The sequence below is a fragment of the Paramisgurnus dabryanus genome, chromosome 1 (assembly GCF_030506205.2).
Source record: "Paramisgurnus dabryanus chromosome 1, PD_genome_1.1, whole genome shotgun sequence".
Taxonomy (NCBI): Eukaryota; Metazoa; Chordata; class Actinopteri; order Cypriniformes; family Cobitidae; genus Paramisgurnus; species Paramisgurnus dabryanus.
In genome coordinates this window covers 34419807-34433443 of record NC_133337.1, presented here as the reverse complement: position 1 = coordinate 34433443, position 13637 = coordinate 34419807, and the positions used below count along the sequence as shown (strand labels likewise).

General features: G+C 37.7%; 1 protein-coding gene across 2 annotated transcripts in view; it reads right to left on the bottom strand.

Annotated features, from left to right (window-relative positions):
* The window catches only part of nup37 (nucleoporin 37), a 25493-nt gene extending 11856 nt beyond the window's left edge, over nucleotides 1-13637 (bottom strand). Inside the window, exons 1-4 of one of the 2 annotated variants that reach the window (XM_065268430.2) lie at nucleotides 13514-13637; nucleotides 12950-13158; nucleotides 11164-11288; nucleotides 2746-2818 (exon numbers count right to left, since the gene is read on the bottom strand). In XM_065268430.2, the coding sequence (XP_065124502.1) occupies nucleotides 2746-2818; nucleotides 11164-11288; nucleotides 12950-13105 (354 nt within the window). In that variant the 5' untranslated portion in view covers nucleotides 13106-13158; nucleotides 13514-13637. The remainder of the gene's footprint in view (nucleotides 1-2745; nucleotides 2819-11163; nucleotides 11289-12949; nucleotides 13159-13513) is intronic. The other variant, XM_065268431.2, reaches the window with a different exon arrangement.

The following is a 13637-nucleotide window of genomic DNA, read 5'->3' as shown; positions in this document are numbered from 1 at the left end:
TTGTTTTACATTTTTACCCAACTTTAACAGCTAAATGTGCCACATGCAAATGTTCATGTCAAAAGAAGGCCTATTTTGCAGACATCCATATAAAATGTAGGCAATGGCTTATAAAGAACGAATAAATCTTACAAAGATTTTTTTTCCATATCCACTTAGGTTCCTCAGCTTGCACTCTAGCATTTGTGTGATCCAGGTAACGTTAGCTTTGCATAAAAAAATGGTTATCATTTGCATGGCTACTTTTACTTTTATACTTTAAAATGATAGTTCACCCAAATATGAAAATTGTGTCATTATTTACTCACTCTAATGTTGTTACAAACCTGTATAAATTTTGTTGTTCAGATGAACACTCAGGAAAATATTTTAAGAAATGTTTGTAACCAAACTGTTCATTGACCCCATTTACTTCCATAGTATTCTTTTTTTTCCTACTATGGAAGTGAATGGGGTCCACGAACGGTTTGGTTACAAACGTTTCTCAAAATAGCTTCCTTTGTGTTCATCAGAACAAATACATTTATACAGATTTGTAACAACATGAGGGGGAGCAAATGATGACAGAATTGTCATTTTTGGGTGAACTATCCCTTTAAGTAAATTTCCAAGCCTGTACTTTGGTACTTGAGTAAAGAAGTTAAATCAGTACTTCTACTTTTACAAGAGTATTTTTTTTAATACAAATATCTGTAAAAATGTGCTACACAGGACCTTTAGTTATAATAAAGTGTCTTAAAGGTCTCTTTTCCTAATTTTAGACCCCTGTAGATGAGTCACTTTGTTAGCTGTTAAACTTACACAATAGAAGGTTGACACTAATAAATAAAAGTAATTGTACAAAAAAGTACAGGTGCTATTTATTTTAATCAAACTGGTCAACCTTAAAACTTTAAAAACACGAAACCTTTGAAACAAACGATGATACAGAGGTCGTTTCTCAATCCTAGGCTGCAGCCATCCGGAGGTCGCATTTCTAAGCTGCATACGTCATCAAGACTCATCAAGATTCACACACAATATTCACAATTATAAAGTTTACTATTATTCTTAGTTAATCGTAAATTGTTGTAATATGTTTATGACTTCCGAATGTAATGCTCAGTTGGGTTAAACCAGGCTCGATGACGTATGCACCCTGCATATGAGACCTCTGCAGCCTTCCGATTGAGAAACGTTCAGAGGTAACTTATTTCCTTGCCTTTTTTCAGAACCAATATTGTTGCATCGTCCCTCTCTCAGTCGCCACCATGATTTTCTGCAATGGCGTTAGTTTTTCCTCTCATTTCTGTGAAAATTGCCGCTTCAAATCCACCAAGTAAACCGACGTATATGTTTGCCGCTTTGTTTCGCGTCACGCGAGTGTCAGCCAAACTTCGCAAATGAGGAGAAGAGAGGAGAGAAACGATCGGGTCTGACTGGTGAATGAATTGACAACATAACATCTGGATTGTTTTAATGTAAACACATGAATGCAGCATCTGAATACAGGGTATGAATCGAGATTGTGATTCTTTTTTCGATAGACACAAGCAATAATATATACCCAGATCATCCGATCTGGAGATGTTGTTTTCACGATACCACTGTAGCGCGAGGGCGACTGAGGTACACTGCAGGACCCCTCGCAGGGAGCTTGATTGATCGGAGCAATACAATCATACTTCGCCATCCGCCATTTGCGAACGGTCGGAAACAAGCCTTGTTGATACTTGGAAAGGAAGGAAAATGCATCTCTTTATCATCTGACGTGCCGCACGGTGTGGCTCTGTTGCGCGGCCCGCTTTACCATGGTGACGGCTGTGAGATGCCCCCCTCCCCCATATTTTTTTTTTTTTTTACATATCTGCATGATTCACGTAGGTCACATTTTCAGGTCGGAAAATCCGGATTAATCCGGAAAAATCACATCCCTGATATATTTTACAATTAAACTTAAAGAGCACCTATTTTATTGGTAAAACCAACGTTATTTTGTGTATTTGGTATAGTACAATGTGTTTGCGTGGTTTATGGTTTTAAAAACACATTATTTTCCACATACTGCACATTTTTGTAGCTCCAGATTTCCCTGTCTTCCTAAAATGCACAGATTTTGTACAAAACTGTCCCTGATTGGCCAGTTAACCTGCACGTTGTGATTGGCCTGAATACCTCTGACGTTAGCTGGAAATGTGATTGTTGTAGTCCAAGAAAAGAAATTTATGTTGGAGACAATAACTCGCGTCATCTTTTACTTTGGGGTTTGTACCTTTCGCATATCGTTAACATGTACTTACACACCAAGGGAAATCGTAAAATCTTGAATCGGACCACTGGTGCTCTTTAAGAATATATTGACGTCACATGGAGAGATATGGGAAGTGATTGATGATGCAAATAAATTTAATTAAGTTAAAGCGAAATTGTTGAATTAATTGCTTCAGACTGTTTTATAAAAGTTCCTTGATATTATTTGAATTGACCAACAAATATTCCCAGAAAATAATGGGAATAAAGTGCATTAATGGTAAGCCATTGACTTTCATAGTATTTGTTTATCCTACTATGGAAGTCAATTGGTACTGTCAACTGTGCTTACCATCATTTATCAAAATATCTTCTTTTGTGTTCAACAGAATAAAGAATCTCATACAGGTTTAAAACGACATGAGGTTGAGTTAATTACAGACTTTTCATTTTTGGGTGAATTATCTCTTTGCGGTATTTAAAAATCACTGGGAATATATAGTGAATATTTAATACCTTTGATTCATGCTTGTTCTGGAGGTCTGACGTCCAAAGCCTGAGCTTTTTATCAGCTGCTGCAGTGCAAAACCTGGAACAGGAACATAAAAAACCCCCGAAGAGCATTTAGACTTAGGAGAACACCACTGTGTATGTAGGTGTGAGTCAAAAAAAAGTTTTATCACTCAATTTGCACATTTGTGCGTTTAAAATCCAACTGACCCTAATAAAAGAGCTCTGCTTATTGTACTATTCTCACAATTACGCGATCACACCTTTGGTTAGACCCTCACACGCACGTTTTAATGATGCTGCTACACCACACACAGACACAAAAATTACTGCTATCGTATAACAAGAGAAAATTAACAGTCACAAGTCCAATTTCATTACAAAGTGAATAAATATGACCCTGCCTGTTGAAACCCATAGTCACTTTTTTGTGATTTACAGTTTTCTACATAAAATCATCCTACATAATTTAAAGAACATTCTGTAAAAATATTACCTTGTTATATTTAATATTAACTGAGTAAGATTATGTCGAAGATTGAAATCAATCAAATCAATGACTGAAATCCCATTGTTAAATTTGAGACTTTAGCCTGGATTTCACAGATTTACAACAATACCGGTTGGTAAATAAATGGTAACATTACTTTAGTTTTATTTACGCTTACTATTATTACTTTTTCTATACTGCTTGTTTTGGCAAATGCTATATGTCTCTTATATACACAGTATACAACAATAATGCTGCGTACAAACTAAATTGCGTTCCTAGCTCTAGATTATTTGCGAGATTCAACTGTGTATTATGGGAATTTTGAATATTTTCAACTGTGTTGATGACACTTTTGAGGTGAATAGCACACGTTTTCCGCTCAGTTCGTGTCATTCAAATCACCCAGCGCGAATTTGTGTCTTTGCATTTGATTTGTATGTAATCTACTCGCACAAATAATTACATTCGCTTCTAGGTGTGTGTGTGTGATTGTAAATCTAGATTACTTGCAGCAATTGCGCCGCACAATTTGCATCACCCCGAGTGAATATGCGTCTTTGTACACACTGTTCATAATGCTGTGTACACACAAATTTAGCAAATTTTCAGCTTGAGTTGAATATTTTCAACTTGCTCAGAAGACGCATAACAAGCGTTTGCAGCAATCGCACCTCCCAATTCCCGTCATTCGCCTCTATTTGTGTCTTTCTTTGCATTGACTTCGTATGTAATCTACTCGTGCAAATAGGGCTGTGACGGTGGCAGTGCACGTGGCACGTGCACATTGATGCATAGTTCTTATATATAATGCATACATACATTTTGAAATATAAAAATGTAAACGAGGATCATATAAATGCTTTTTAACAAACGCGCGTGTTCATAGGCGGTGGTTTCTTTTTCCGACGGAAAGTGTCGCGGTTATGTTTTCCGCATGGTTTTAGACGTAAATGTTAAGCAATTGAGCATATGTACTTGGTCTTTTTTCGGTGAGTGCTTGAGCCGAGCCTCGGAGCACCCACGGGATCGGCGCCTATGTTCGTGTTTATTGTAGCACTTACACCTAGTGTTGTTTTTGGCAGCCTGTTTTCATTTTAGTTTTAGTCTAGTCTTTGTGTCAAGCTGTCATTTTAGTTTTTATTAGTTTTAGTCACGTCATACTCTTTTTAGTCTAGTCAAGTTTTAGTCGACTAAAATTCTTGCCATTTTAGTCTTATTTTAGTCAGACTTATCCATTACTATTTTAGTCTAGTTTTAGTCGACGAAAACTGATGACATTTTAATCTAGTTTTAGTCAGTGAAATTGTATTTAGTCTCTTTTTAGTAATGCAATTCTATTTAACCCATATAGTATAATGACTAGGGGTGTAACGATTCATTCGTTTTCTCGATGCATCGATTACAAATCCTGCCGATGCATATGCATCGATCTTGAAACCTGGATTTTTGAATCGTGAATCGTTTGTTTCGATTTTATATTTAACAATCGAATGAATCGTGATTATATAACGAATATGATGGATAATAAAAAATATATAAATAAATTTTAAATTAGTTACATCTGCGACGTAAAATGAGCAGTGGATTACGTCACTACTCTTCAATTTGCGGCGCGCCTGTTTGCTGTCATTTGAATAAACACAGCAGACAGTGCACAAATGGAGGGACACGAAGGAGAACAACGCACCAGCCAACATGAGATCAAAGGTTTGGGATTACTTCAGTTTTCACGAAGTAAATTGAAAGACTGTCCGAAGTCCGTTGCAGTTTGCAGACATTGTAAATCTGAGTTAAAATACATTGGAAATACAACGAACCTTATTAGCAACCATCTCCGCAGATGCCATGCCATTAAGATAGACATACCTGCACTTAAAGCAGCTAGTATTTTAGGGTCAGACGTGAGAAGTGCTACTCCTTTACACACTTTGCTGTATTTACACACTTTGCTGTATTTCCTAAATGTTCAGGAAATGTATGCAATGTTTACAATAAACGTTTATGGTGCATTGAATATGTAGAAGTAGTATTATTTTTCTTGGTTTACTTGCTTTAATGTATTTTGAGTCCTAAGAAGTTAAGCTATTAAACTAAAGTCCTGAATCTAGTTAATGAAAATCTATTAAATGGTCATGAATTTCCCAAATATTTCTTTTATTTGCTCAGATGCAGATGTATACTAATTTATAGAACAGAATCGTTAATATTCGAATCAAATCAAATTTTATTGCTAATCGAATCGAATTGAATCGTTCTGGTTAGCAAAAATCGTTTTTGAATCGAATCGGAAACCTTTGAATCGTGAATCGAATCGATTCGCAGTCTACCCAAAGATTCACAGCCCTAATAATGACCTAATAGTATTATAGACAAAACAATATTTTCTTTTAGCCAAACCCATTTCAAACAAAAGTTATATTATTGTTACCTTATAGACCCAAGAATACATCCATTCCAGACATGGAAGATGCTCTGATTTGAATAGCTATTTATTTTACTATCCTCTGAGTGATTGACTTGATTGTTCGTAAGAGTCTACATAAAAGGCTGCGTTTACATTTTGCATTAACATGCGATCTCGGTGATCCGTTCACGCAGATCCGATCATCCCTATATCAGGACACGGCGCGTTTACATTTGTCACATAAATGTGGCTTCTGTATCTGGATGTGTGATCGGATCCCGTGCGGGGAGACGCGCGCTGGGTGGATAGCTGTCAATCAAAATGGGTACAGCTGTCTTTAGCCACATGATTTAGGGTTTTCGCGCTAACCGCAATCCCGTATTGTACAGTGCTACTGAACAGCAGAGAATAACTAGCAACCCCAACAACCGTGATGTCCACATTTTAAGCGTTATATTTTTTAGCTTTAAAAGCCTTATAGCGTCCGCACCGCGGATGAATGTCCTGTTTAACTTTACCTGAACTTGACTTTCACCCGCATGCTTTAAATCAACAACAAAATCCGTGTGAAACATGACCGACTCCACTGTTTTATTCTGCCCTAATAACGGGCTTTTGCCTCTGCCTAAACTTATATGTATATTTATATTTTAACCATAAACTGTTGTTAGTTATGTTTCCTGGTAATTTAAATATGATTTAATTAAAAAAGCTAACAATTTCCTAAATTTCCTGTTCATAGTGCGTAAGAAGTAATGTAATTTACAAACACATATAAGTAACCTTGCATAAAACCAACACTGAATAAATGTATTTGGCTAATGTTATTATGGTTGGTACGTGTTTTAAAGTAACTTAAAATGTGTTAAATGAGACAGAAACAGCCGATTGACCAGAAACAAGCGCAACATTCACGTTGATATGTCGCCATGGAAACTCAAACATTATAACGATCCTGAATTCTGCTTTTAAATATTAAATCTCTCTATGAATAGGAACATATAACATATGCCTGAATAACTTAAATACAGTCAGCAGTGTTAAAATGCTTTTGAATATCGATTTATTAAGATACTTTTAAGCGTAGCTTTCATTGCTCCACAAATATGAATGTATGCGTCTCTCACCTGCGCTCCATGACCTAACGTCCTTTATTTTTGACAGTTGTCAGTGAGAGGAGATGATAGTGGGCGGGGTTTTTTGTGACGTTGACCTGTAAATGCAGATACGATGGCTGGATTGCGTTTACATTACACTGAGATCCGATCACAAAGCGTCCTCGACTACCTCTGCATCAGGACACACAGATCGGATAACATTCCGATCACAGACGCGTTTACACTTGTCTTTTCAATGTGTATGTGGACAACATCCGGATACAGGTCGCATGTTAATGCCAAGTGTAAACGCAGCCTTAAAGTCTACATAATCAAAACAAAAGTAGTCTAAGCAAACACACACACACACACACACACACAAGGTCAAATGGGTCACACACAACTATAGTATGTGTGAGAATAGAAATATGCTATTGTTAACATTTATAATTGTATTTTGACAGCAGCACAAACTACAATCATACATATGTAATTATATATTATTATAGTTTATATTTCTGCATCTGTACGTTCTCAACAGTGCAGGTGTTTGATTGATTTAATACTCAAGTATTCAGCGAAGTATGTTTTGTTTATTTAAATAATAAATAAGTGTAGTTATTAAGCATATACAAAACAACGAATGTCTTTAGCATAGATATATTTACAATGTTTCAAAACGCAACGCAGCACAATGTCATTTAAACAACTGTTACATGATATAAATTTGTACATTGTTATACTGGTGGTGTCAGCAATTAAAGCTATAGATTTTAACAGGCTTGTTGAACTGACCTGAAAGTGATGCACGGGATTTATTTTGGACTTTTCTTTTACATTTGGAGCCAGAATGCTGCATCTTTCCGGTCGGAATCGCCGTGCGGCTACAGCTTTTCTCATGTAGTGGAAGCGTTTTGTGCAGCATTTAGTGGAAATGTGTTTATCTTCAACAGCGACTGCCATGAAGAGTCGTGTCCGTAAAAGGGAGAGGATCTTAGGTGCACGAGCAAAGCTTGTGGACCAACTCCGCTTCACCTCTGTAACCGCCCCCGTTTCTCCGCTTTCCGCATGTCTCGCGGTTGCCGCGTACACTGTTTGAAATGCCCATTAACGTGCAAATGGAGGCGTATGACATCAAAGCATCGCGAGAGCAGACTGCTCCGCATGCTTTCTACTCACTCTCGCGGTACTTTCATGTTTTGATTGATCTACGCAGCGCCAACAACACACGTGATCACCTGCAGTCAGGTGGTGGGGGCGCGGAAATGCTGAGATGGGTAAAAGACGAAATAACGTTATAACAAGCGTCTCGTCTCGTTTTGGTCAACGAAAATGAAGAGACATTTTAGCTTAGTTTTTATTTTGTAAACCACTTTTAGTCTCGTTTTTATTCGTCAACAATATTGCATTATACATTTTATTATAGTCATCGTCACATGACCAGCATTTTCGTTACGTCTCGTCTCGTTTTCGTCACGTGAAAAAGGATCGTTGACGACTATATTTCGTCATACTTTTCGTTGACGAAAGCAACACTACTTACACCCATGAAGCAACAAGTGAGGAACCTTTTGGGGGTTATAATGTTTCCAGCCAGTCTGAAAACGCGTTCTGATGATGATGTACTGGTAGCGCCTTTTTCGCAACTTTGAGTGACCAATAGACAATATCTTGCCCCATTGTTCCGCCCCCAAGTCAACAGGTCATCACTGATATCAGTTGCCTCTAGTGATGCACCGATGTATCGTCCGCCGATATTTATCGGCCAATTTTTGATGAACTTGAAAAAACCATCGGAATATCAGCAATAGCATGAGAAAGGCCGATACCCATTTTTTATTAATTAACCGCATAAAGGCAATGAGTTGCATGTCTGTTTTTCAATTAAAATGATTTAATGTTCTGGTGTGCACTATACTTAAGCACGGACAGAAAACCTTAGTTGAGCTAGCTTAAATGTCTTGGACAATAAAGAAACAGACTGCACTTTAGTGGGGAAAAATAAGTATTTATACTCTGTTTAAAGCAATAGCACTGGCATTATTTATGTTTATTAAAGAAATCCATTATATGTCAAAAATGAGTTAATGTTGTTAATAAAAGAAATGCTGAATATCAAAAACCACCTTTGAAGGTTGTCATGTTGTCTTATTATATTTGTTTTAGCTTAATTTGTGCCTCTCTTATTATGTTGGTCAGTTGAAAGTTAAATAGATCCAATCCATGTTCAGTAAAAATAATTTGATATATAAATAAACTAGCTAATAGACCAAATGTATAGTATTGTATACAAGTGTTTAATATCGGTATCGGCCAGAAGTTGTCTGTTTAAATCAGTATCGGCCCAAAAAATCCTATCGGTGCATCCCTAGTTGCCTCCCCTTGCAAAAGCGCACCAACTCTGAATCTGCTGGCCGTTTGCATTCACACGAACTTGAAGACATCTCGCTGGGAGAGATTGTACTTTATATTTTTCATAGTTTGGGACGTGCACATCACCCCAGGTCGCACTTCACCGGCGCGGTGGTTATGACAACCGTCACAGCCCCACGCGCAAATGTGTACATTCGCGTCTAGTTTGTACACAGCACAAGAGTATGCTGGTATTCTGTAGTTGTCTTCCCATTCTAACAGTAGTAAAGGGGTCGTTATAGTCGTGCTTAGGTCCTACGGCGTAGGTTCCGCATCAGTTTTCATTTATACTTTTGCGTCGTCATCCGCATCGACGTGCAAGCACACGCGCAGACCGCTGGGAGGCAGTATCCACGCGTGTAACCACAGTAGCAGCGCGACCGTCACAGAAGAAGAAGCTTGACAAGTTAACCCACAAACGAAGAAGAAACAGCAACTTGTTGTGTATGATTTGAGAAGACCAGCAATGATGGAAGTAAATAAACAGCGACTTTTGTTGCAGTTTGAGTTAAAGGGCCCATGTCACAGGACTTTTTTAAGATGTCAAATACATCTTTGGTGTCCCCAGAGCACATGTGTGAAGTTTTAGCTCAAAATACCATATAAATAATTTATTATAGCATGTCAAAATTGCCACTTTGTAGGTGTGTGCAAAAATGTGCCGTTTTGGGTGTGTCCTCTAAAATGCACATGTGCAGATCAAGTGCAAACACTGATCACAATGATGGTGGTTTGTTGAAATTGAAATAAATTGTGAATTATTTTCTCTCTGCACTAAATGGCAGTGCTGTGGTTGGATTAAGGGGTTGGATTATTATAATAAGAGCTCCTTATGACATCATAAGGAGAGCCAAATTTCAACGACCTATTTTTTCATGTGCTTGTAGAGAATGGTTTACCAAAACTAAGTTACTGGGTTGATCTTTTTCAAATTTTCTAGGTTGATAGCATCACTAGGGACCCAATCATAGCACTTAAACATGGAAAAAGTCAGATTTTCATGTCATGGCCCCTTTAAATCACTCCTCAACTTGGCTCATCTTTGTTTTCACCGTTGCAAACGGAAATACCTATGACGCAGTTTTTTTACCTGACGGGAGGGGTTCTGGTGGACCAATCACAGCGCTTGCGGTCCGCGTAGAGGCTACGCAGAGCTACGTTAAAATTTTTAAGAGGTGCGCGTCAGGCTACGCACAGGCTACGGCGTAGAACCTATGCACGACTATAAATCGGTGGTATAAAACACTATAAGAATGGTTAAATAGTATTCAACATGTCCAGGAAACCTGAAGAGATTTCCTATAGGAATTTCCCAATATGAACACCTACAATTAAAAACAAAAGTCCAAGTAAGAGGTAATCCACTACACCTTAAGACTCCACCCGCCTGACCACAGCATGAGCAGCAAATAACTCTGCCCTTTCCATGCTGTTAAACCTACAGGAAACTTTACCACAGACATGCACAACTCTAGTAAGTTCACAGTTTAACAGAGGATATGTCAAGCTGACAACATGTAATGATCTTATTAGACGTCTTGATACAAGCCGGATCAAACTACAGTTGTGACAGACCCTTTCCACTACTTGAGAACATACAAATCTTGATAATGAATCGATCTTGGAAAATGGGTCTCTCTGTGATATAAATGTGCCCTGGAAAAGCATATTTATTTTAACTAAAATTAGAATGTGTTTGAGTTCGGTAAAATATCCCCACGCTCAAATATCCCAACCGACTCAGACATCAATTAGGAAAGGAAATTCAATAGTGCTATTGAGGGAAAGCTTATTTATCTAACATTTAAAAGAATATCAGAATTTGTGTGGTAAAATACACACTAATGAAGAGAAACACAGCAGTAGATGAAGAACTGTCTGGCATCAGACCTTTGCTCTTTCCATAGATCATCATAATTTCAGGTCTTTTATAACACGCACTTAATCACACTACAATCTAACAGTTTGGTCGACTCAACGCGGCATAAAAAAGCAGTATGCATAACACAATGGAGTACCTGATGACCTGAGGCAGCTTGTCCAATCGGGTTTCAGGGCTCCATGCGATGGCGTCCACGCGTACACCTTGCATGAAAACTTGCAAAGTGTTAAACTCTACACCCTCGATCTCTGTGTCTTCCTCCTGTCAGAATACAAATCAACAAGCTATGGATGGACGGTGTCATTCAAATACATGTAAACCATTAAAGGTGTTTTTTTTAGATTTGGTAGTTTGAGTATTTTTAAGTAAAAACATGGTTAGTTTTGCAAAACAAAAAATAAACAGGTACAGATCGATAAACGCCTTCATTTGACGATACAGCAGTGGCATCTTCATTCTTTATTCAGATATTTCATTAATCGAGTATAAAATAATATGTTTACATGTTGCATTGGTGTGATTGGAGTATAAACTAAAGTTCAGCTTCGAGAAAATTTTAAAGAGGCTTCGCAAAATATGACACACAACATATGTGTAACGTTTATAAAGACATAGCCTAGGGCAAAATATTTTATAAAATCCAGATTCCCCAATACGCTGTGGCTTACCTATTTTGTCCAATAAATTCCTAAACAATGTAGTGTTTTGTTCATTTTGCACCATACACCTCATATTTTGATGACTTATTCTAACCTGAGGGGGCATATCATGTAAATATTGTACAAATCCCTCCCAAGACATCACTTTTGGACACTACTGTATGCTGTTGAAACCTCGACAAACTGTTTTAGAGATTTTGGTCCATATTCTAGTTGATTGGGTTGTTCTTGTATGTCTATATTGCTTATGTAGAAAATAGCTTTCGAGGAAAGTTGTCAAGGTGTACACCAAGTGAACCAACTTGCTTTTAATAATAAATATGATGATACAGTGCACACTACACAGATATTATATCATGCAATCAATGCTTTCGAATTTACATCCAATTTCTAGTGTGAGGAATTTTCGTACACCTTTTTTTAGATTAAAGGTATAGCGGAAGATTTTCGTTTTCCGGGGTGGATCACCACTGTAATTGGTCATCCCAGATATCAATCATTCTGATTATATGTTGACGTATAACCGTCGCACGTGCTCGCCTCTACGTTCGCTTTCTGCACATGCGCACTTTCACGTGTATGTGTGTTGTGCTACGGTTTCAACCATTCATTGAAGGTCGCGTTCTCACTGTATTTTTTTTCAAAATGTCTGAGGGTCGCAAGAGAAAAAGTGTCTACGAATTGTATGACAAGAAGAGAAAGAACTATAAATAAAGAAACAAGACCAGATGTTTATGGGAGACTATTTCACACACTGGCGTGAGCTAAAAGGACAGGTTGGGCTTCCCACGCAAAGTTTCTACTGGAAAGGTACATTTTGTCATGCTATTTGGAGAAATCCATTTAAAATCACTGCTGGTAAAAGTTGATGTAAGCTATGATTTGCGATGCTAGCCCTGGCACAAGTCACGAACCGCACAGACACGGTAAACATGCCGACAGAAACTTGTAAACAGAGCGAAGAGAAGAACTGAGCTCCTGCACGCTCTCTCTCTGTCTCGTGCACGCGTTTAACAGGCGTTCCCTCTCGGGAGCATTTTTTAAAAAATATCGAGGGGCGGTTCTTTTAAATAATTCGGGAAAATCTTCCGCTATACCTTTAATGCAACAATACTGTTAAACGTTTATCATTGCAAAAGCATACATTTGCATACATGTGGTGCATCCTGCAAAGTATGGATAAAGTGACATATGGATAATAGGGATAGGGAAGTATAGATGCTTAATTTCTGGAACTCAGATGTGGTGTAATACTATTCTCACCTTAAAACGACAGGCAGCCACAACCACATGCTGGTTTCCTCCATAAGCAAGCAGTGAAGCAGGTGAGCCACAGTCGTATGGACTGAACTCCACTACATGGACATAGTCTTCACATGGCACCGTGTAGGTTGCAGAGCGAATAATATCATCTGGCATTCTTCCATCCAATGAAAACAACTAGTCTTTAGATGAAATGCAGTTACTCTTACCTGTAAAGATGGAAATGATAGAAAATAGCAATGATATCACTTAATGCAAAAATACACTATTATCTGAATAGTGAATCTGAATAGGGTTCTTCTTAAATTGTTCTTATATGGAAAATGCATGACCGTGTATATTCAGCCCCTTCTTTATTAAATAAGTAAAAAAGTTCTTCACGTAACAAATGCCATTTCAGAAGGTATAATAATACTTGAACAGATTCATATACTTTTCAAGCTCTCTATATATTCATGGCACTGTCAACTTAGATTAAACATAACACAACGATTGCAACAAGACAATAGACTTATTTGACTTATGCAAACGAAAAATAATCGCAGTATGCTTTAAATTACAAACCTGGATTACGTTTAAAATCTTAGATGATGTTCTTGTAAAGCTGTTGAGCAGAGTAGACACGCGGGGCATCTGTTCAGCGCGCCTTCGGATCACGTGATCGCATTGTTTACTTCCGGGTTAATGA